Below are 24,325 nucleotides of genomic sequence, written 5' to 3' on the forward strand. Positions count from 1 at the left end.
ACTACAAAAAAGCTGGGGAAGGACTTTTGAGGGTGTCAGGGAGTGATAGGACGGGGGGGGGGGGGGGGGGGATGGAGCAAAACTAGAAATGGGTAGATTGAGATTGGATGTTAGGAAGAAGTTGTTCCCCATGAGGGTGGTGAGAGACTGGCACAGGTTGCTCAGGGAGGTGGCAGAAGCCTCATGCCTGGAGGTTTTGAAGGGCAGGCTGGATGTGGCCATGAGCAACCTGCTGTAGTGTGAGGTGTCCCTGCCCATGGCAGGGGGGTTGGGGCTGGATGATCCTTGAGGTTCCTTCCAACCCTGAGAATTCTGTGATTCTAGACTCAGTGCCCCCAGGTGTTTCTTGTAAAAGCAGCAGGTCTATAAAGCTGGGACTAGCACGCTGTAGTTTCTGCTGCTACTCAGAATAACTCTGGAAGCTGCGGAACTGTAAGAGATAAAAGCAATCTGTGGCCATATGAGTTTCTGATTAGTCAGTTCTCCTCCACTTCCTTAATGACACAAGGAATGTGATGTTTTGGTTACCCCTGGCTCAAACACCCATCTATATCCTTAAGCTGCGTGGATCCCAAAGGACGTACCTGTTTACAGGAACTGAAATTATCTGGCAGGAGGCCTGCCTCAGCTTGGCTGTATATTTGAGATATTCCCTGTACAAATATCTCAAAGGAGAGTAACAAAACTTTGCTATGTAGTAATGATGCCTTGTTGAGTGTCAAAAGGAGCTTACATTTTCTTATCCCTGCAGCACAGCACATCTTCTGTTACAGAAACACTCCTTGGATGCCTTAGTAGACAATGGTGCATTTTCCTGTGGCTTTCCTAAGGAAGCCTCTGATTCATTGCCTGGGTAGTGCATCAGGGTCCCTTCCAACCCTGACAGTTCTATGATTCCTAACTGCTAAACTGTGAACACACCAGGCCATTGGAGCAGCTCTGTGTTTGTACTCAGTACTTTTTGTGGATGAAAGAAATAAAAAAGGCACAAAGCTTTAAGGTACACTCTGTCAGCTGATCTAGGCTGTAGTAACTCAATCACTGTAGAAATGTAGCCTCATTGTCTACTCCTAAGACAGTTCCTAGCAGATGAGTCATGGCAGCAATGTCCATTATTTCATGATCCTTGCACTGCATCTGTCATTAAAAAAAAATCTGCATGTTTGCATTATTCCATATTTTTGCCAGTTAATTTGTGTTTTCTCTCCATGTTCAATTTGCATTCCTTAACTCATAGTTTGCTGGTAAGTGTGTTCTTTCTAAACATGTTCAAAGCAAATTTCTTTAATTCAATTTCTCTGTTTCTTCTCATACAGTCTCACAGCCAGATATGCAACTCAGTCTAATCACAGTGGAATTGCAACCAGTCAAAAAAAGACATCTAGGTCAGTTAAATATCTCTCATTCCTTGCTCGTTAGTGGTACTCAAGCAAGTATATGCCCATTGGTATTTTATCCTTTGGCCATAAGCAGGCATTTAACAGTGTGTGTTGATGTCATGCGTGCAAGCTTTGCCACGGTGAGCTTTGCCCTTGGGAATCCATCTGTGGACTGGAAGGACCTGACTTGTATTGCATAGCAGCAGTATTTCTGGTGGGAATGTATCCTGCATCTTTGTATCCTGCATGTCACATACTGGATGTGGAAGATCAGTTGGTGATTTTAGTGCTCTCTGGCTCAAAACTGCAGTCAAGAGTGAAAAGAATTCTTAGAGTCCATCCCAATTCCCACTAGATGTTCTGCGTGTATTGAAAAGCTGAGTTCAGAGCCAAGTTTGTACAGCAGCAAAACAAAGCAGAACGAAAAGAACCACTTCCAAGACTTCTGCTCCATCAGGAGGTAGCCTGCACACAGTCCCCACTAATGAGATGCTTTGTTTTGGCAGTGAATTTGACAGAGGCGTGTGTAGAGCTGACCTGTCTCAGATTTCATCAGGACTTTTAGTTTATCACTACCATGAGCACTAAAATCTACAAGCCAGACTGCAGAAGAAGCAAACTGAGATCTAAAGCTTACTCTTGTTTATACCTTTTTTGCTTGGTTGGATGGGTTTTTCGGGGGGGAGGGGAGGGAGAGGAGGGCTGGGATAATTAATGTGTTCATTAATTATACCTTTGCTGTACAGTTCATTGGTGGGAGCAATGAACTCTCAGTGGCATAACTCCAATAAGGACTGTATTTTGCAGTGTAGCACAGTACCTCAACTCGAGTTGCTGAATGATTCTCTCTTGGAATGAGCTCTGTAGCACAGTCCAGTTGCTTTGCACCTGCATTTATAGCTCTTCAGCTTTTCCTTATTGCTGATGCTCCTGTCTTGTCCACTTTCAACATGTCAGAGTTAACAGTCTTATTGTCTAATACTTTAAATCTGTGGCAGTGTTTCCGAAGCCTTTTCAGAGGTATGTGACCTTGTCCCTTGTGTGTTGCTCTCCTCTTTGCATTTCCTTAGCTGCTTAACACGATTCTGCAAGAGCAGTGTAAAAACCTGAATTCAACTTTAAAAAAAGCCCAAAACGAACAGCAAATGAGGTAAACTGGAAAGTGTATTAGAGCACTGCAGGGAGGTGATTCTCCCCCTCAACTCTGCTCTGCTGAGACCCCACCTGGAGCACTGGGTCCAGTTCTGGAGCCTCTGTTCCAGGAAGGATCTGGAGGTGCTGGAAGGTGTCCAGAGAAGGGCCACGAGGATGAGCAGAGGGCTGGAGCTCCTCTGCTATGGAGACAGACTGAGGGAGTTGGGACTGTTCAGTCTGGAGAAGAGAAGGCTCCCAGGAGACCTTCTTGTGGCCTTCCAGTATCTGAAGGGGGCTACAAGAAAGCTGGAGAGGGACTTTTGAGGGTGTCAGGGAGGGATAGGACTGGGGGGAATGAAGTAAAACTAGAAATGGGTAGCTTCAGATTGGCTGTTAGGAAGAAGTTGTTCCCCATGAGGGTGGTGAGAGACTGGCGCAGGTTGCCCAGGGAGGTGGTGGAAGTCTCATCCCTGGAGGTTTTTCCGGCCAGGCTGGATGTGGCTGTGAGCAGCCTGCTGTAGTGTGAGGTGTCCCTGTCCATGTAAGAGGGGTTGGAACTGGCTGATCCTTGAGGTCCCTTCCAACCCTGACAATGCTATGGTTCTATGAAATGACCTCATGTATTTTGTGCTTGCTGTGGCAAGTCCTCAAATTCTGGCATACAGAATCTGTGCAGAGCTGTTTCATATTTTAAGAGGACAGATGAGTTCCCAAGTGTTGCCTCCTCCTTGCTTTTTTTTTCATTACCTTTGCCAAACAGCCTCAGGACCCTTACTGCCTGTCACATTAGGGTAATGAGAAGGAGCAAATGGATTTTTAAGTTTGTTTTAGTGCATTCTTTAGGGACCAGAGGATCACTTGAATTCGTGGGTCATGGCAAAGGTTAGCATATGTACAGCTGCAGAGCAGAGAGGGTCTGCTCAGGGCTCAGCACAGAGACTAGCAGGGCAGGCTGGCAGCCAGAATGAGCCATAAACATAACTAATGGTTTATCTCTCTGAGGCTTAACCTGATAAAGGAAGAGACCATGGAGTTGTTTGCATATGCTCTTTCATGAAAAGAAAATTCTTTGAGCAATATTGTTATGCCAATACATTAATAAACCAACAACCACCACCACAACATCTTAAAAGTTTTGAAGGCTTGAAACCTTTTGTAGTTCTTTATAACACAATTTCTTTCTCCCTTCTGAGGTAGCTCTTTTGTAAGCTGGTGCGACAAGAGAACGCAGTAACTGTTAACTGTTGGAGTAGCTGTTATGGTAACTAATATAGCAGCTATTAAAACCATCATGCTGATTCCAGGATTTCATTTTGTCTGCAGGATAAGAAAAATGGCAAAGAGTAGGAGTTGCAGACAGGTGTTGCAGAGAATTGGAAGCGAGAGTGTGTTGACCAAGCTGTTACAGGACAGATTCAGACAGGAACAACAGAACAAAAAGGGTTACAGCCTTACAAAAGCCAGGGACTTATGTTTTTCCCTTAGCATAGCCACACAATAAGGTTCAGGTGGTGGCAGAAAATTGTAACAAATGGACTGCATAGTTTCCTTTATATACTTCTATCTGAAGTACATGTGAACAAGCACATGATGCCATGGCACTTAGCAAAAAAGATGTCTTGTCGGTATTTTGCATTTAAAATAGAGGGTGGCTGTGCTTTAGCCAGCAGCCCTCTGAAAAACAGCCAAAGAAGATCACTAAAAACCCCAGCTTCTATGCGAAAAACAAGAGTGAAATGTTTATTTACTAGAGTAAGAGAGAGGAAATATTCCTCAGCTATTTTGCTGTGCTTTCTAATCAGTTTCTGTAACATTTTCTCTTCAAAAGGGAAAGCTTTCCAAAGAAGTTGGCATTGCACTGTAATGATTTATTAGGGTGAATCTGTTCTAGCAATGTTAATGGCAAATGCAAAGCATCTTCTTCCATGTCCTGTGGCTCTAGAGAGCATCTTTTCCCCTTCTGTGTGCATAAGGGTAAGCCTTGACTTTCATCTGTGGAGTCTAACTAATTTGAATCCTCCTGTTCACTGTTGCTTCTCTGAGAGCCGTGTTTTCAGCTACTGGCTTTAAAACCTGCTCTGATAGTTGCATACTGCCTCCTCTGTATGTTGTGTTACATAACATTGATTGATTTTTTTGATTGCACCATTCCAGGCTTCCAGGACCCTCAAGGGTGCCAGCTGCAGGCAGCAGTACCAAAGTCCAGGGAGCTTCTAATTTAAATCGGAGAAGCCAGAGCTTTAACAGCATTGACAAAAACAAGCCTCCACAATATGCAAATGGAAATGAGAAAGGTAAGTGAGTGAAGCTGCTAAGCTTGCTTTACATAACACACAAGAGGGAAAAAGAAAATCACCCAAAGAACCTGTCCACAAGGTCAAAGAAGTGAAGGTAATACTCAGACTTGGTAAGGATTGTTGCAGCCACTGTGCGGAGGGCAGCTGCTGGCCACGTGCAGGTGCAGGATTCCTTAACAGGCTGCCTAGAGCAAAACAATCACATTCCATGGGTGCCAAGAGCAACATCCTCATGCTGGCACCCTGGGATTGGAACATGCTGCAGAGGCCACCTCCTGGGCACACTGGCACCTCTCATTGGGAAAAGATTGTAGCTTACAGATGTGGTTGGGTTTCACCGGTTAAGGGATTGATAGCAGAGTATAGAAACAGCCACTCTGAGCAATGGTTACTGGGGTTAGGGTCCTAGGATAGGAACAGCTTGGGGGGTTAGGGCTGCTAGGGACTTCTGCTTCTGTTAGTGAGCTACTTCTGGCCAGGGCTTAGGGATGCTGCTAGGGATCTGCTCAGGACTTCTGTTAGTTGCTTCATCTGTTAAGGGCTTCCAGGACTTCTGCTGTTAAGGACACTGAGACTATAAAGTTGGGGATTCTACAACACAGCAATAAAGGACTCGTGGGAGGACTTCTGAGATTCTCTGCTCTCTGCGTGTCTGGAATCTCATTGCTATATCGCAGCAGGGTTCCTGCCTTTATTCATCACCCCAAACTGGGGAGCACTACAAAGAAAAGCTATGAAGACAGAGCTCTGAATTAGGCCTTGTGGTTGAGTGATGATTAAAGGTCAGAACTGAAAACTTTTGAGGTGCTGTATTTTATCCCTCTTTGATGGAAATATCACTGGGTGATTTTTCTGAAGTGAAAACTAATCCATACTGGATGCCTATAATCTTGATCCACATTCAAAGGAAGATCACGATAATTTTGGGGGACTTTCCATCTTTGCCTCTAATTGGAGAAGCAACAGAATATGGCATTTGCATCAGAATATCATATGTATGCTTTCCTTTAGAACCCCACCTGGTGTACCTATACATCTGAACCTCTAGGATTGGGAATAAAGTCAAATGTAATTAAATTTCGCAGGGATATGAACTCAGTGTTTGTGTTTTATCCCTTTTAAATATGAACTACTGTTATGGAGACAATCTGAGTTCTCTCAGTCCTTTCGTTTCTCCCATCCTGCATAGCCAGCAAGTGGAGGGAGGTGATTCTCCCCCTCTGCTCCGCTCTGCTGAGACCACACCTGGAGCTCTGTGTCCAGTTCTGGAGCCTCTGTTCCAGGAAGGATCTGGAGGTGCTGGAAGGTGTCCAGAGAAGGGCCACAAGGATGATCAGAGGGCTGGAGCTGCTCTGCTATGAGGACAGACTGAGAGAGCTGGGGTTGTGCAGTCTGGAGAAGAGAAGGCTTCCAGGAGACCTAATTGTGGCCTTCCAGTATCTGAAGGGGGCTACAAGAAAGCTGGGGAGGGACTTTTGAGGGTGTCAGGGAGTGATAGGACTGGGAGGAATGGAGCAAAACTAGAAATGGGGAGATTGAGATTGGATGTTAGGAAGAAGTTGTTTCCCATGAGGGTAATGAGAGACTGGCACAGGTTGCCCGGGGAGGTGGTGGAAGTCTCATCCCTGGAGGTTTTTGCAGCCAGGCTGGATGTGGCTGTGAGCAACCTGCTGTTAGTGTGAGGTGTCCCTGTCCATGTAAGAGGGGTTGGAACTGGCTGATCCTTGAGGTCCCTTCCAACCCTGACAATGCTATGGTTCTATGATCCCGACAGAGTCTCCCTGGGAAATGTGCCTCTTGAGGCTTTATCTCAGAAAGAACACTGGGAAAAATTCATTTAAAAATTCATCCTTCTGAGTTATGTAACTAACCCAGCCCCTTCCCCCTTTCTTTCTCCCTTGGTGTAATGACCAACATTTTATTCATATCTTTGGGTTCGAATACAGTTAAAAATGATACAATATGCATAGTGCCCGTTTGCATCCTTGGGGTCTGTGGGAGGAACAAGTATGCAGTGAATGTTCCTCATCCAAGCCACAGGCAGCTCGCCAGGACTTTTCTATGGAATTCTGATGAACACACTTTTGCCCCTAGCTGCCTCTGAAGCTATAAAGCCATCTTTTCAATAGTGATTTCTGTATTTCTGCTGTCAGGCTTGAATGTTTCAGATACTTCTAAAGTAGGATTTAGTTTGCCAGGGACTCGATTGTGGCAAGACGTCCAGGCTAAAGCTAGAAAGATCAGAGTGAAAACTGCACAGGCCCTGTATGGTTCACAAATGCCATGAGTTGTGAAGTAGGAGATGTGGCTGCTTGGGTGAAGGTATGTACAGCAGTTTAGGTCTTGGAATTGCTTCATCACGCTGACCTAAGTTGAGAAATGTGAGAGTGAAATGATTCAAGGTGAGATTATTAACTGTGGCTTGGCTGCTGAGGTTTGCGTTGCGCTGCAGATTGATGTGGCTTTTTGCACGATGGATCTCTTTGCTTTCCCATTTCTTTATAGAAGAGAATGAGAACCTTGATGAGATTTTTAGTCAAGTCATCACTTAGAGGAGGAGAAGTCTGTCTCTCTTTCTTTTTGGGTATATAATCATTACATTCATTTTACAGGAGATAGCAAATGTAATGTTGCCTATCTACAGAGTCCTATATCTGAGATGGTTCTGTCTGCTCTTTCACCTTGTTTTCAAAAGAGAGGAATGGATGAAAGGAGACTGATTTCTACATGAGAATATAAACCAAATGCAAGTTTGTTTGTTTTAATGTATTTATTAGAGGAAGTAACTACTATGAATGCAAGGACAGTGAAGTGGTACTAATTGTAATACCCTAAAAGAATGCACAAGAAGTTTTCTGTGACTTCGCCATGCTACTTCTTTGCCTACAGAGGAAAACAACTGAACCATGCTATGTAAAAAACCCCTGATTGTTATATTGGCTAACCTTTTAATACTACACTTAAAATGCCAAGTAGTCTTCTGAGTATTACTATTTTGCCAGTATTTGAGAATGTTCTGCAACCTGAGTTTGTGAAGAATTTGTTTAGAAGCAGGCTTCAACCCTCCCAGTAGTATTAGTAATAACAAACACCCCTTGGAAACCAAACCAAACCAAAAAAAAGGTATCACTGTGAGTTGAAAAACTTATTTTTCCTAACAATGTGGCACATAATAATCCTTCTGTTTCAAACTTTGATGAGTTGGGACATTCAGTCGGGAGAAGAGAAGGCTCCCAGGAGACCTCATTGTGGCCTTCCAGTATCTGAAGGGGGCTCCAAGAAAGCTGGGGAGGGACTTTTGAGGGTGTCAGGGAGTGATAGGACTGGGGGGGAATGGAGCAAAACTAGAAATGGGTAGACTGAGATTGGATGTTAGGAAGAAGTTGCTCCCCATGAGGGTGGTGAGAGACTGGCACAGGTTGCCCAGGGAGGTGATGGAAGCCTCATGCCTGGAGGTTTTTCCGGCCAGGCTGGATGTGGCTGTGAGCAGCCTGCTGTAGTGTGAGGTGTCCCTGTCCATGGCAGGGGGGATGGAACTGGCTGATCCCTGAGGTCCCTTCCAACCCTACCAGTTCTATGATTCTATGCTTGGAGTAAGAAAACTCTTACAGTCACCACTGAATGGATATGCAGTCCACACATTTTAATTTCTGAGATATAGGTCCTATAGTAAATAGCTTGGAACTCTGTATTATGGCTGCATGAGCTTTGGTGGGAAAAGAGGTAAATAGTCACTAGAAATTGGGGCTTCCAGACCCCTTCAAGGGCAGACCACCTACTCTGCCCTGCTGAGGCCACATCTGGAGTATTGTGTCTAGTTCAGGAAGGACCTCAGGGAACTGCTTGAGAGAGTCTAACACAGAGCCACAAAGATGATTAGGGGAGTGGAAGAGCTTCCTTATGAGGAGACCTGAGGGCTCTGTAGCTTGGAGAGAAGGAGCCTGAGAGGTGCCCTCATTGCTGTTGATAAAGATGTGCAGGGTGAGTGCCCAGAGGCTGGAGCCAGGCTCTGCTGGGTGATGCCCAATGCCAGCACAAGGGGCAGTGGTGGAGGCTGAGGCAGAGGAAGTTCCATGGAAACAAGAGGAAGAATTTCCCCACTGTGAGGGTGCCAGAACCCTGGAAGAGGCTGCCCAGAAGGGTTGTGGACTCTCCCTCTCTGGAGATATTCAAGCCCTGCCTGGATGTGTTCCTGTGTGACCTGGTACAGGTGACCCTACTCTGGCAGGGGGGTTGGACTGGACGATCTTTCAAGGTCCCTTCCAGCCCCTAACCTTCTGTGATTTTTGGTACATTTTCCTCTGCTCTGCACAGTTCGGTATGTGCTATAAGAGAGCTCAGAAACGATGCAGAGCATATGGCTTGTTTAAAAGTCAATTACATGTAACATTGAAATCTATTCTTGCACAGCACTGTTTCCAGCTCAGTCCCAGTGGGGAATGGATATGTAGTCACAGAGTTAAAGAAGACCTGAAGATCTTCCAAAGTATCATGTGACATAGGCCTTTTTTTATTTATAGCATCATTGAGTGGTTTGGTTTGGAAGAGACCTTAAAAGTCATCTGGTTCCAAGCTCCTGCACCAGGCAAGGAAACTTTCTACTAGACAAAGTTGCTCAAGGCCACATCCAACAAGGTTTTGTACACATTCAAAGTTGGAGCCTCCACAACTTCTCTGGACAACTTGTTACAGTTCCTCATCACCTCATGGTGAAGAATTTCTTCCTAATGTCTAATCTAGCTTCTTCCAGTTTGAAGCCCGTTAGCCCTCATCCTATCACTGCATGCCTCTCTAAACACTCCCTCCTCAGCTACCCTGTAGGCCCTCTTCACATACTAGAAAGTTGCTCTAAGATCTCCCTGGAGCCTTCTCTTTTCCAGGCTGAGCAACCCCAACTCTCCCAGCCTGTCTTTGTAGAAGAGGTGCTCCAGCCTTCTGGTTATCTTCAGTGTCCTCCTCTGGACCCACTCCAGCAATTCCATGTCCTTTTCCTATTGGGGACTCCAGAGTTGGACACATTACTCCATGTGTGATCTTGCAGGTCATGAAGTAGATGGAGAGAATCATAGAATTGTCAGGGTTGGAAGGGACCTCAAGGATCATCCAGTTCCAACCCCGCTGCCATGGGCAGGGACACCTCACACTACAGCAGGTTGCTCACAGACACATCCAGCCTGGCTGCAAAAACCTCCAGGCATGAGGCTTCCACCACCTCCCTGGGCAACCTGTGCCAGTCTCTCACCACCCTCATGGGGAAGAACTCCTTCCTAACATCCAATCTGCATCTACCTATTTCTAAATCACCTCCCTGAACCTGCTGGCCACACTTCTTTTGATGCAGCCAGGGATAGGGTTGCTTTGTGGGCTGCAAGTATACCTTGCTGGCTCATATTGAGGTGGTGCTGGGTGATAGGCTGGGCTTGATCTCAAGGGTTTTTCCAACCTGGCTAATTCTATGATGCTGTGAATCTCTCTGTATCAAAACCACCACAAGGTGGGGACAGATCTCATGTAATCAACAGGTAAAGCTATGTCCAGCTGAACCTGCTGAGTGATCAATGATGTGCAGCTTCAAGTAATGCACTTGGGCTCAGGAGGAAATAAAATCTTCTTATTCCATCTCTTTAAACATACAGATAGGCTCTTAAATTGTTTACCCTTTTTTTTCTTTGATAGCATGGAGTCCACATTCTTTGAAGGCATTATGATTATAGATGTAGCAAGACAAGCTGTTAATGGAACAGTAAATACTCTTCCTTTGACAATTTCCCTCCTTACTTTGTTTAATAATATAGAGCAGGAAATATGGCAGGGCAGATATTATTCTTTTTAATCAGAATGCTTTCCTCCCCCCCCTTTCTTTTCTTGCCCAGTAACTGGACAGAGCAGAGTTGCTTGAAAACTTCTGTGAAGGTGGACTGAGTTCACCTAGCACTGTAAGGTCTGCATCTCAGGCTGAGGAGCACACATAAAACGTTCTGGGCAGATGGAGTTATGCAGCATCTGTTGAAGGCCTTCTGGGGTCCAGTTTAGGAGTGTCAAGCAAGTAAAAGCTGTTATGTGTGTGTCATGAAGCTCTCGTTCAGATTTTACCCCCCCCATGTTTTGCTTTGTGTCTGTTAGTCTCAGAAAGGGACCTGTTTCAAGATACTTAGGAATGGCTGCAACTCCTGCCAGGAAAGGGCTAGCCCAGAAAGACAAGCAACATTTTGACTCTCCCATGAAAATATACCTAAAGGAAAAAGAAATCTGGGGCTAGGCTGTTCCCTTTAGGCTTTGCCCCAATGTTTTGCTTTGTGTCTATTGAGGGTGGTGAGACACTGGCACAGGTTGCCCAGGGAGGTGGTGGAAGCCTCATGCCTGGAGGTTTTGAAGGCCAGGCTGGATGTGGCTGTGAGCAACCTGCTGTAGTATGAGGTGTCCCTGCCCATAAGAGGGGCTTGGAACTGGCTGATCCTTGAGGTCCCTGACAATTCTATGATTCTTAACCAGGTCTTCTTAGTGCTATTGAGGGAAGGACATTTGGCTATGTTTGCAATGTGTTTTTTAAAGAAAAAAACAGCTCCCCTTTCAGAATGATCACAGCCCTTCCTTTCCTGTGTGTATTAATGGCCCTCAAACTTACAGGTGGCTAGTTTAATCCATACTAGGACTTTAGGGCTGGGACTACAAAGATTAGACTGATACATTGCTTCAGACTGTGTTGATGAGACAAATGTCTTCAGTGTCTTCATCTACTCTTTCATTCAGTCATGAAAAGTCTCCAAGGCATGGCTTCACGTGGCTTCATGCGTGTACACAACACACCAAGCACTCCAAAAGCCCAAATGGAATAGATTTAGATTGCCTTCCCCTCTCCCTTTTTTTGAGGTAAGGTAAAAGCAAATCAGGCAGGAGAAAGGAGGGGTAAAATTCATGAAAGAAATGGTCTGGAATTGGTTTGGAAGTAAAAAAGGTGATTTTAAACCATATATCTATAGCATTTGAGTAACAGGGAATGTTACAAAGGTATAAGGAGAAAGGTAAATAGAAAAATATACAAAACCAGGCCCAGCTGGCATTAGATTCAGTTCTTTAGAAGTGCAGATGCAGCATGGAGGCAAGCCATGTGGTAGCTCAGGAAACAGGAGCAGCAGAGACCTGCTGTCAATCAGGCAAAGCAGGGGGAAAGAGAGCAAACCAAAAAATGGCCCCCTTTAAATAGGCTTTGCTGGACAGGAAGGGGGAGTAGAGTAGACCTTTGATGCAGGAGGGGAAAACCCAAATCTCTCTATCTTTTCATGTTCTGTGCAGATGTGAATTGTGTTTATTGTAAGTCACATGTAACCCAGAAGAATATGGTATCAGCTTCAAGCAGAATATGGGAGAATTAACTGGCTCAGCAATGGTGTGGCCAGCAGGAGCAGGGAAGTCATTCTGCCCTGTGCCAGCCCTGGTTAGGCCACACCTTGAGTACTGTGTCCAGTTATGGGCTCCTCAGTTTAAGAAGGACATTGAGACTCTTGAACATGTCCAGAGAAGGGCAATGAGGCTGGGGAGGGGTCTGGAGCACAGCCCTGTGAGGAGAGGCTGAGGGAGTTGGGATTGTTTAGCCTGGAGAAGAGGAGGCTCAGAGGTGACCTTGCTCTCTACAACTCCCTGAAGGGAGGTTGTAGCCAGGTGGGGGTTGGTCTCTTCTCCCAGGCAAGGAGCACCAGAACAAGAGGACACAGTCTCAATCTGTGCCAGGGGAGGTTCAGGCTGGAAGGTAGGAAGGAACTCTGCCCAGCAGGAGAGATTGCCCATTGGAATGTGCTGCCCAGGGAGGTGGTAGAGTCACCATCCCTGGAGGTGTTTAAGCAAAGCCTGGATGAGGCACTTAGTGCCATGGATTATTTGATTAGGCAGGGTTGGGTGATTGGTTGGACTTGAAGATATTGGAAGTCTCTTCCAACCTACTTGATTCTGTGATTCTGATTATGATTCTTCCTGTGTTTTTTTTAGCAGATTCACCTAAAGGCCCTCACCCATCTGCAGGCATGAATGGAAATGTGCAGCATCCCACCAGCACTGGGCAGCAGCAGGTCTCTGCCATACCCTCTCCAAGTGCCAGCAAGCCTTGGCGGAGCAAATCCATGAATGTCAAACACAGCGCAACCTCCACCATGCTGTCTGTGAAGCAACCAAGTCCAGCAACCTCCCCAACTCCATCTTCAGAGAGGCTCAAGCCACCCCCTTCTGAAGGCATCAAGCCTCCTTCATCTGGACAAAAATCCATGCTGGAAAAATTCAAGCTGGTTAATGCTAGGACTGCTCTGAGGCCCCCTTTGTCGCTGAGCTCAGGACCCAGTGACAGTGGGAGAGAGGATGATACCTTCTCAGAGTGTGGGGAGATGGAGGTCTTGAGCAGTGGGGTCAACAGTGGCGGCTCCACCAGTAGCAGTCCTAAAGTGTCACCGAAGTTAGCCCCTCCAAAAGCTGGAAGCAAAAATCTCAGCAATAAAAAGTCTTTGCTACAGCCAAAGGACAAAGAGGAAAAGAACAGGGACAAAACCAAAGTTTGCACTGAGAAAACAGTCAAGGAAGAGAAGGACCAGGTCACTGAGGCATCTACAAAAAAGAGCTCCAAAATTGCAAGCTTAATCCCAAAAGGAAACAAGACAGCAGCAGCCAAGAAGGAAAGCTTAATTCCGTCTTCTAGTGGGATCCCCAAACCTGGCTCGAAGGTGCCGACCGCAAAGCAGAGCGCTTCTTCGGGGTGCACGGGGAGCAAGGAGCTTGACAAATTGAGGACTACAAAAGGAAACCAGTCCCAGTCGACATCAAAATCTCAGCTTAATGAGAAGGCTTCTCCTTCCTCTGCTCTTGCTTCTTCTGAAGGGAAGGAACCAAGTGCAGCTGTCCCCACAGGGTCCTCCGCACCCCTGCCAGCCTCAATGTCTGCGAGCAGCGGCCAAGGCACAGGGAATGGTGCTGTCCACCTTCCTCAGCAACAGCAATACAGTCACCCCAACACTGCCACAGTAGCTCCTTTCATATATAGGTAAGATCCTGGAGGGAAATTTGGGTTGTGTTACAATGTAGAAAAGAGAGCTAAAGCAGATAAAGGAAGGGTGGATCACACTGCTGTCGCAGAATCACAGAACGGTTCAGGCCGGAAGGGACCTCCAAAGGTCATCCAGTCCGACCTCCCTGCAGTCAGCAGGGACATCCCCAACTACATCAGGCTGCCCAGGGCCTCCTCCAGCCTCACCTGCAAGATCTCCAGGGAAGGAGCCTCAACCACCTCCCTGGGCAACCTGTGCCAGTCTTCCACCACCCTCATAGCAAACAACTTGTTCCTCACATCCAATCTAAATCTGCTCTGCTTTGGTTTTAAGCCATTGCCCCTGGTCCTGTCCCTGCAGGCCTTTGCAAACAGTCTCTCTCCATCCTTCCTGTATCCCCCTTCAGGTACTGTCAGGCTGCTCTTAGGTCTCCCTGGAGCCTCCTCTTATCCAGGCTGACCAGTGCCAGCTCCCTCAGCCTGTCCTTGTAGCAGAGCTGCTCCAACCCCATGATAATTTTCATGGCCCTTCTCTGGACCTGCTCCATCAGCTCCATGTCCCTCCTGTGTTGAGGGCTCCAGAGCTGCACACATCACTCCAGGTGAGGTCTCAGCAGAGCAGAGTGGCAGAATCACCCCTCTGACTCTGCTGGCAGTGCATCCAACCCCCTGATCATTCACACCATTCACATTTTTGCCTCACACTGTTTTAAAATTAATGATGCAATAAATTTCTTCCAAGGTACTCCAAGTCTCTACCATGCACCGAAGCAATCCACTGTAAATATTTGCCATTTAAAATCCAGGATGTTTTGACTGGAAGTGCAAATCACACAGCACATTCCCAGGGCCACTTTTGAAAGGTCACGGCTGAGTCAGGTTTCGAGTGTGAATATTCCTGTTGGCAGTCGAAGAACCTCAGCATTTATTTGCTGCTATTCAAGAATATTCATTTAAAATATGCTATTCTCTTGAAAATATAAAAGAATAAAGATAAGAATAAAAGAATCAAAGAGTAAAAGAATAAAAGAATAGATTGCTGATGTGTGTGACAGGACTAATGGGATTTTTGAGGGAAAGCCGCACACAAACTTCTGCAAGTAGTCAAAACTATTTCAAAGTCTTTGCAAAGAGAAAAGGTTGCTTTTTGCAGGCACTTTTCATCACAGGTTCACAGGGTGTTAGGGGTTGGAAGGGACCACCAGAGATCATCCAGTCCAAGCCCCCTGCCAGAGCAGGACCACAGAATCCAGCACAGGTCACACAGGAACACATCCAGACAGGGCTTGAATGTCTCCAGAGAAGGAGACTCCACAGCCTCTCTGGGCAGCCTGTTCCAGTGCTCTGGGACTCTCCCAATGAAGAAGTTCCTCCTCATGTTGAGGTGGAACCTCCTGTGCTGGAGTTTCCATCCATTGCCCCTTGTCCTATCACAGGGTGAAAAGAGGACAGGAGTCTGTCCCCTCCCTCCTGACCCCCAGCCCTCTGATATTGATAAACATTGATTAAATCCCCTCTCAGCCTTCTCCTTTCCAGACTGAACTGCCCCAGGGCTCTTAGGCCCTCCCCACCAGGCAGTCCCCTAATCATCCTGGTAGCCCTCCATTGGACTCTCTCCAGCAGATCCCTGTCCCTCCTGAACTGGGGAGCCCAGAATTGGATGCAATATTCCAGGGGAGGTCTCAGCAGGGCAGAGTAGAGGGGGAGAAAACCTGCCTGGATCTGTAGGACTCAATCCTCTCAATGACCCCAGGATCCCATTGGAGTTCTTGGCCCCCAGGGCACATTGCTGTCCCATGCAGAACTTGTTCAGTCATGTTTAGTTTTATCCATGAACTAACTATGGATTAACTCCATGGAGGCAGCTGATTTTTGGAGGTGATATAAACCCCTTGGATGGCCAGGGCTCTGGAATAGATGAAGGTACAGTTAAATGCACTGGCCTTTGTCTGAATTTATTTTGCTGTTTGATAGAGGAACTGAGGGGAATGTGAGATTTCATTGTGGCACATCTCAGAAGACAGAGTCAGTGTTGAAAAACTGGCAGGCTGGTTTGAGCAATGATTTCAAATGGCAGCTGCTGGAGGGCTTTAGCTGCAGTTGTGGGTAAATTTAACATCTGATAAAGTGAGGAACGCATTATTGAGCAAAGTATACTGGCAGGTTTTGTGAGTGAGCTCTACTCCAGATAATGTTGGCTGAAGATTAAAGAGGTGCTGGTGTAGTCTCTAAGGGACTATATGCTATGTATCTTTACTCACAACTAGTGAGTGGCTTCAAAACCAGTCTGAGTGAAGGATAAACTGTTTAATCAGTTCTGAACAAAAGCAGTTCATAAAACTGGGGGGGAAGGAAAGCTGGTGAGGGACTTTTTAGGGTGTCAGGTAATGATAGGTGTGAGTAGATTCAGACCTGAGTGATTCTCCCCTCTACTCCACTCTGCAAGACCACACCTGGAGCACTGTGTCCAGATCTGGAGCCTCTGTTCCAGGAAGGATCTGGAGGTACTGGAAGGTGTCCAGAGAAGGGCCACAAGGATGAGCAGAGGGCTGGAGCTGCTCTGCTATTAGGACAGACTGAGGGAGTTGGGGCTGTTCAGTCTGGAGAAGAGAAGGCTCCCAGGAGACCTTCTTGTGGCCGTGCAGTATCTGAAGGGGGCTCCAAGAAAGCTGGGGAGGGACTTTTGAGGGTGTCAGGGAGTGATAGGACTGGGGGGATGGAGCAAAACTAGAAATGGATAGATTCAGATTGGATGTTAGGAAGTTCTTCCCCATGAGGGTACTGTGGTACTGTGGTGAGACACTGGCACAGGTTGCTCAGGGAGGTGGTGGAAGCCTCATGCCTGGAGGTTTTGAAGGGCATGCTGGATGTGGCTGTGAGTGACCTGCTGTAGTGTGAGGTGTCCCTGCCCATGGCAGGGGGTTTGGAACTGGCTGATCCTTGAGGTCCCTTCCAACCTTAACAATTCTGTGATTCTGTGAAAGGCATAACATAGGTTATATTTATTGTAATATGCAGTGAGTAGGCTCTTGAGTTTCAATTAAATGTATCACTTAATATTCATGTCTCAGGATGCAGATGATTTGCAGCATGGTACATAGGGTGGCCTATGTGTGTTGAGAGTGTGTGTATGAGGAGAGAGAACATCAAGCTGTGATTTTCCTTCCTGCATGTGCTATTTAATGGCAATTCTGCCTCATGCTGAGGACATCTCGGTGCAGGAGGGAGATATCTTCTTGTCCTTTTAAGCTTCATCATAAATCAAAATGCAGTTTGAATTTTAAAAGGCCACAGAAGCAGGCATCATCCAGCAAAATTTGGTATTAATAAGCATCTGGTTTGCTTCAAACAAACAGCAGAGGAGACTGTATTTGAAGTTAAATCTCACATGAAAATAGAATTCTCAGAGCCGAGGTCTGAGCTCAGAATGCCAGAAACCCAGAGTAATTGAGTGACTTTGATGAGGTTGCTTCAATGTGCAGCTCCCAGACTGAGAGCAGAATCTGACCCCACAAATACACAGTAACCACATCCCTTACAACTCTCAAAGGCTTTGCACTGGTAGGCAATGATTTCATGGAAGCATAGTAATACAGCTGAGGATAAAATATTCACATTTCCCCAGTCAGCATGCTTATTTTTGTGGACATATGGCAAGTGGAACTGTGCAAGGAGCTGGGGCACTGTATTTATGTTTTCTTGCTCTTAAACGTAGCTGGTTTGTGAACAGTCACCACAGTTTGTACACAGAATTTCCAGGTGCACTTACTAGCTGCTAGACTAGCGTTGTGGATGAGTTGCAGAATAGAATAGAGAAGGATAGGATAGGATAGGATAGGATAGGATAGGATAGGATAGGATAGGATAGGATAGGATAGGATAGGATAGGATAGGATAGAATTAACCAGGTTGGAAGAGACCTTTGAGATCATAAAATCCAACCAATCACCCAACACCATCTAATCAACTAAACCATGGCACCAAGAACCCCATCAAGTCTCTTCCTAAACACCTCCAGTGATGGTGACTCCACCACTTCTCTGGGCAGCACATTCCAATGGGCAATTCCTCTTTCTGGGAAGAACTTTCTCCTCACCTCCAGCCTAAACCTCCCCTGGCACAGCTTGAGACTGTGTCCTCTTGTTCTGGTGCTGCTTGCCTGGGAGACGAGGCCAACCCCCACCTGGCTACAACCTCCCTTCAGGAAGTTATAGAGAGCAATAAGGTCTCCCCTGAGCCTCCTCTTCTCCAGGCTAAGCAACCCCAGCTCCCTCAGCCTCTCCTCACAGGGCTGTGCTCCAGACCCCTCCCCAGCCTCATTGCCCTTCTCTGGACATGTTCCAGCAACTCAACATCTCTCTTGAACTGAAGGGCTCAGAACTGGACACAGTCCTCAAGGTAAAAAGTTTCAATCTAATTTAGTGAATGTACAGTGTATTTTCTGTGTATTTTCTCCAGAGTCATGCAGACTACTGAAATACATTGCAGGGGTCAGTTTAGGCTGATAGCACCAGAATAAGTAAGCAAGTGCTTTTGGAATCTTGTTGCTGATACCTGCATTGCCATGCATTTGGCAATGTTTCTTGTGATCAAGAAGGATAGGTTGGGGTATGACCTGCTGGAGAGCAGTGAAGAGGAAAAGGACCTGGGGGTCCTGGTTGGTGGGAGGCTGACCAGGACCCAGCAATGTGCTCTGGTGGCCAAGAAAGCCAATGGCATCCTGGGGTGGATTAGAAGGGCTGTGATCAGTAGGTTGAGAGAGGTTCTCCTCCCCCTCTACTCTGCCCTGCTGAGGCCACATCTGGAGTATTGTGTCCAGTTCTGGGCCACTCAGCTCAGGAAGGACCTCAGGGAACTGCTTGAGAGAGTCCAACACAGAGCCACAAAGATGATGAAGGCAGTGGAAGATCTTCCTTATGAGGAGAGCCTGAGGGAGCTGAGGGCTCTGTAGCTTGGAGAGGAGGAGCCTGAGAGGTGACCTCATTGCTGTTGATAAAGATGTGCAGGGTGAGTGCCCAGAGGCTGGAGCCAGGCTCTGCTGGGTGATGCCCAATGGCAGCACAAGGGGCAGTGGTGGAAGCTGAGGCAGAGGAAGTTACAAGGAAACAGGAGGAGGAATTTTTCTTCCCCTGTGAGGGTGACAGAACACTGTAAGAGGCTGCCCAGGGGGGTTGTGGAGTCTCCCTCTGTGGAGATGTTCAAGCCCTGCCTGGATGTGTTCCTGTGTGCTCTGCTCCAGGTGCTCCTGCTCTGGCAGGGGGGTTGGACTGGATGAGCTTTGGAGGTCCCTTCCAGCCCCTAACATTCTGTGATTTTCCTAGGCAGTCTTTCACCCCTAGAGCATTCTCAGGCCATCGGCGCTAAGCTCAGCTCCAGAAGGAAGCAGAGTCTTATCAACAATAGTGTGGACAGGAGGAGTAGGGAAGCAGTTGTGCCTCTAGTAAGCATTGGTGAGACTGCATGTTGAACACTGTGATCAGTCTTAGGCCTTTCACTTCAAGAAAGACATTGAGGTGCTGGAGCATGTCCAAAGAAGGGTGAGAAAGCTGGTGAAGGACCTGGAAAACAAGTGCCATGAGGAGCAGCTGAGGGAACTGAGATTGTTCAGTCTGGAGAAAAGGAGGTGGAGGGGAAACCTCGCTGCCTGAAAGAAGATTGTAATGAGGTGGGGATCAGTCTCTACTCCCTAGTGCCAAGTGACATAGTGAGAAGAAATGGCTTCAAGTTATGCCAGGGGAGGTTTAGACTGGATATTAGGAAACAATTCTTTCCTGAAAGAATCGTTCAACATTGGAATAGGTTGTCCAGGGAGGTGGCAAAGTCACCATCCCTGGAGGTCCTGGAAGAAACATGTAGACATGGCTGTTTGAGGACATGGTTTAATGGTCATCATGGTATTAGGTCAACAACTGGACTCAATGATCTTAGAGGTCTTTTCCAGCTGAAACTATTCTGTTATTCCATGATCGTGTACCAAAAGGCAGGGCTGCTGTGAAAATGCTGGCAGCTGGCAACCCAGTGAGACCTGGTGAGAGAAGAGCTATTAAGAACCTCAGCTACCTCCATCACATCTGCTCAAGGGCTGGGCGGCTGCTTCTTGGCCCATCACTACCACAGTAAATAAACAGCTTTCTCTAGTAAGCAGAACTTCAGCTGCTGAAAAATCCGTGGTCCTCTGTGGGGTTTCTGCTGTTGCCTCAGATAGTTAGAATCATTGATGTTTTTTACCAAGTGAAAGAGAACAATGCTGAGTGAAGTCAGGATAGCTGGGTTCTTTGTTATTTGTTTCAATGGCAAGTCACATTTCAAGTTACATTCAGACTTTGAAGTTTCAGGCATGATACAAGTATGGCATTTCATGCTTCTTGGATCTGTGGTTTCAGACTGCCTGTAAATTTAAGAAGCCCACATCATATTTGCATTTGGTTTATGTTTCCACCATTTTCTTTCTGCAAATTACATCAAACATTATTAGTGTTACTTGAACTTTGCTGTTCTTTAAGGCTTAGGATTTAATGGCATTTTATGTCCCAGAAACTGGATTTTGTGCTAACCCCACCCATCAGATTCTTAACATTTGGGATGGAAACCTTTGCAAGTGCCTCTTCTCACAGTGGTGGTTTTTTTTTTAGTGTATCTTCTTGGTTATTACAGGCTCACAGGATGTTAGGGGTTGGAAGGTACCTCTGGAAATCATCAAATCCAAGCTCCCTATGGACCATATAATCTAGTGCAGGTCACACAGGAGCACATCCAAATGGGACTTGAAAGTCTCCAGAGAAAGAGACTCCACAACCTCTCTGGGCAGCCTGTTCCAGGGCTCTGTGACCCTCACAGTGAAGAAGTTCCTCCTCATGTTGAGATGGAACCTCCTACTAGAGTTTCTATCCATTGCCCCTTGTCCTATCCCAGGGCACAACTGAGCAGAGCCTGTCCCCTCCCTCCTGACCCCCAGCTGTTCCTTAAGAAGCTGCAGGGGCTGTGTGATCTACTTTGTATTGCACCCCATGTGTTCATGTACTTCTGGCAATTCATCACTATGCAATGCCAAACAGCATTCAGCAGAGCGTACTCAAGATAATTCAGCAGTTCTGTATTCAGCAAAGGGTACTCAATATAATTCATCAATGATGTCCACAGAAATATACCATCAAAGGAAATAAGAGCTTTTTATTAGCAAGTTAATGGGGAAAATTCCATTATCCCATTTCCCCAGAGTTATATAAGGGGCATTATCAAAAGAAGCTGCACATAGATTTAAATATCTGGGCCAGATTTCCATTCCAGGCTTGCATAAGCTTCTTCCCACATGGCCTTTCTCACTTAATATTTCAGCAATTACAAGTTTTCATTTCCCTTATATATGTGTAGGGACATAACTTAAGCAATTGAAATGGATTCTGTCTGTATCTGCTTGACACCCCTTGCTGGGAAAAAGTGAGGGAACAAAATAACTCTGAATTTCCAGAGATTAACTGTGAGTTGCTCCTGAAAATAAAGACTGGGACTTCCTGCTTGCTTGCTAATTTGTGTTAGCTGGAGTCAAGCTAACGCAGTAAGCATGTGACAGCCATGATATTTTCACCATGGAGTGACACAGTTCTAGGTGGAGCTACCAGTAACATTTGGTTCCATTAGTGCAGGAAGGATGGCTAATAGTAACCAATCTTCTTGCCTGATTGCAGAACCCTCTCCGAAAACGACAGTTCCTCTTTACCACCTGCTGACTCCTGCACCAGTCCTACTAAACTGGATTTGTCCTTCAGTAAGACTGCCAAGCAATGCTTAGAGGAGATATCTGGTGAGTAGCAATGAATCAGGAGAAGCCTGTGAACTTCTGTTTCTTTTGCAATGGCTTGAAGCAGTACTTCTGACCATTCTGTTAATATCCAGAATGTGTGTGTGTGTGTGGGTTGCCTGTAAGATCATCTAATTAAATCAAAACATCAGACTTGAGATAGAAGTTGCAAACAAGTCCTTGCTATTGCATCTAACTTTTGAGCTGCTGCTAGAGGTAAGCTGCTAAATATTATGTTCTGGAAGTCCTGGCAAACTTGGGGTCAAGTCCTTACAAGCTGATAAATGTTGTGTTCTACAAGTCCTTTCCAACCTGGAGTCAAGGCCTTGGTAGCTGCTAAATGTTGTGTTCTATAAATCCTTGCAAACCTGGAGTCAAATCCTTAGTAAGTTACAAATATATGGAAGGGGTTTTTTGTAAGTTTTGGTGGTATTTTTTTAATTGCATTGGAATGATTAATTTGAAGTCATCTGAGCCATGCTGATTGACATCAGCCCAGGGTTGGGGCTTGACTCTGCTTAGAAAGGCAAAAAGCGAAGTGTGTCACAGCTGACTTGCTCATCAGGAATGAACTGTGCTGTCAAGGTTGTGTGGGAGTGCTTTCAAAGGGACTCCATACCAGAGCTGCTTTGTTGGGGGTTATTTTGTGGTTGCTGTTTTGCTTTATTATTTTTTTTTTGTCACCATCTTTATTTGTGTTACCGCTTTTATGAGAAGAAAAGGTAAAATCCCTGTCTCACTGGGTTTGCCTGTAGGTTTTTCCCCATTTTACACCAAATTTTTAACATTCTAAGGGATCTTAAGAGTTCATGTAGGTCTTCTTACACAGCATTTTCCTCACTGAAAGCATTAACACATCAGGCTAAAATTATCTCTCCACCAGAAGGGAAATCAGATGCCCAAGCTTGGTGGGAGTGCCTTGGCATTTAGCTGACTCACACTGAAATGGAGGTTTTGTCCCAGTTTGTCTCAGCCCCTTTGGAAGTTTCCTGAGTCTGACATCCCTGAATCTGCACAACCAGCTTCTGTGATAAATATGTCACCCTGAAATGTTTCCTGTGGTGCTGCAAGCCTTTTGAAATTAAAGTAAAAAATTATGTACAGCTCATCCAGAAATCAAACTCCCTGTTCTTGCATGTGTTTAAAGGATGATTGAAACACATGGATCAAAAGATGCTCTAAGCAACAATCTATGCTGAAAAAAAAAATAAATAGAAAGAAAATCAATTCAGCACCTGCTGGAGTGCTCAAATAGGGTATCATAGAATCACAGAATGGTTCAGGCTGGAAGGGACCTCCAAAAGTCATCCAGTCCAACCCCCCTGCAGTCAGCAGGGACATCCTCAACTAGTTCAGGTTGCCCAGGACCTTGTCAAGCTTCACCTTGGATATCTCCAGGGAAGGAGCCTCAACCACCTCCCTTGGTAACCTGTGCCAGTGTTCCACCACCCTCATAGGAAAGAACTTGTTCCTTACATCCAGTCACATCTCCTGGCCTTTTACTGTTTGGAACAGAAATGGAACAACATCAAAAAGATGCCCTGAAGGTCCCTAGACATCAGAGATGCTTCTCATCTGATTATTTCAACTCTGGCATCAGCAGTTGACTGACATTAGAGGCTGCAAAGCAGGACCACTGGGAAAATGTAGTCAGGGGCTTGTTGTAAACAGAAGAAAAGCAATGTGTGTCACCCATAATTGGCTATTAGTAGGATAAAGAATGAATGGATCAAGTACTGCATTTGATGAGAAAGTAGTCATCTGTGTTGGTGACCTATCACCAAGTCGTTGGTGGTTATGTCATTGGTGAACCTGCAAGGAGAAAAACCTCATTAGAGTAGGGTTCTGGGTTGGACTTGGTAGTCCTGAGGGTTTTTTCCAACCTGAATGTTTCTGTGATTCTGTGATTCATGTGGTGGCTGTTTAGGGCAGTATCCCATGATAGACCATTCATGAGAAAGGACAACTGAACTCTTGTTATTTAGGAGCATTTTTTCTAGTATGATCAAGAGATTATTCCAGTAGTAGCAATGAAATATCTGAGGGTTATTTCTCTGATCTGGTCACTTTTATTTTTAGGATGCTAAGAGCTGAGGCCAGAGTGACTTACCTGAAGTTTCTTTTGCAACCTGCACTAGCACACTATGTTGTTACGCAGTATCACAGTACCACAGAATCACAGAATGTTAGAGGTTAAAAGGGACCCTCAGGTCCACACTCCCTGCCAAAGCAGCATCACCCAGGGTAGCCTGCACAGGAATGCATTCAGGTGGGTTTGAAATGTGTCCAGAGAAGGAGACCCCACAACCTCTCTGGGCAGCCTGCTCCAGGGCTCTCTCACCCTCACTGTGAAGAAGTTTCTCCTCATGTTGAGCTGAAACCTTCTCTGGTCAAGTTTGTCTCCATTGTTCCTTAGCTTATTGCTGTGCACCACCCAAAAGAGCTTGGCCCCCTCCACTTGACACCCACCACTCAGCTATTGATAGACATTGATCAGATCCCCTTTCAGCCTTCTCTTCTCCACACTAAACAGCCCCAGGGCTCTCAGTCTCTCTTCACATGGGAGATGCTCAAGTCCCCTAAGCATCCTTGTAGCTCTCCCGCAGATCAATAAAGATCATGCAAAGACTCTGGCATCTGTGGAAACCTCTTAATGGCTTGGAGAAGTGTCTCATAAAGCATTGTTCCATGC

General features: G+C 46.0%; 1 protein-coding gene across 7 annotated transcripts in view; it reads left to right on the forward strand.

Moving 5' to 3' along the window:
* The window catches only part of NAV3 (neuron navigator 3), a 451,810-nt gene that overhangs the window by 295,764 nt on the left and 131,721 nt on the right, over window positions 1–24,325 (forward strand). For 5 of the 7 annotated variants that reach the window (XM_054173934.1, XM_054173935.1, XM_054173930.1 and 2 more), the window contains exons 6-9: window positions 1,317–1,385; window positions 4,668–4,807; window positions 12,794–13,832; window positions 21,521–21,636. In XM_054173934.1, coding sequence (XP_054029909.1) covers window positions 1,317–1,385; window positions 4,668–4,807; window positions 12,794–13,832; window positions 21,521–21,636 — 1,364 coding nt within the window. The remainder of the gene's footprint in view (window positions 1–1,316; window positions 1,386–4,667; window positions 4,808–12,793; window positions 13,833–21,520; window positions 21,637–24,325) is intronic. The other 2 variants (XM_054173929.1, XM_054173932.1) reach the window with 2 other exon arrangements.

The sequence above is a fragment of the Dryobates pubescens genome, chromosome 27 (genome assembly GCF_014839835.1).
Source record: "Dryobates pubescens isolate bDryPub1 chromosome 27, bDryPub1.pri, whole genome shotgun sequence".
In the NCBI taxonomy this organism is placed as follows: Eukaryota; Metazoa; Chordata; class Aves; order Piciformes; family Picidae; genus Dryobates; species Dryobates pubescens.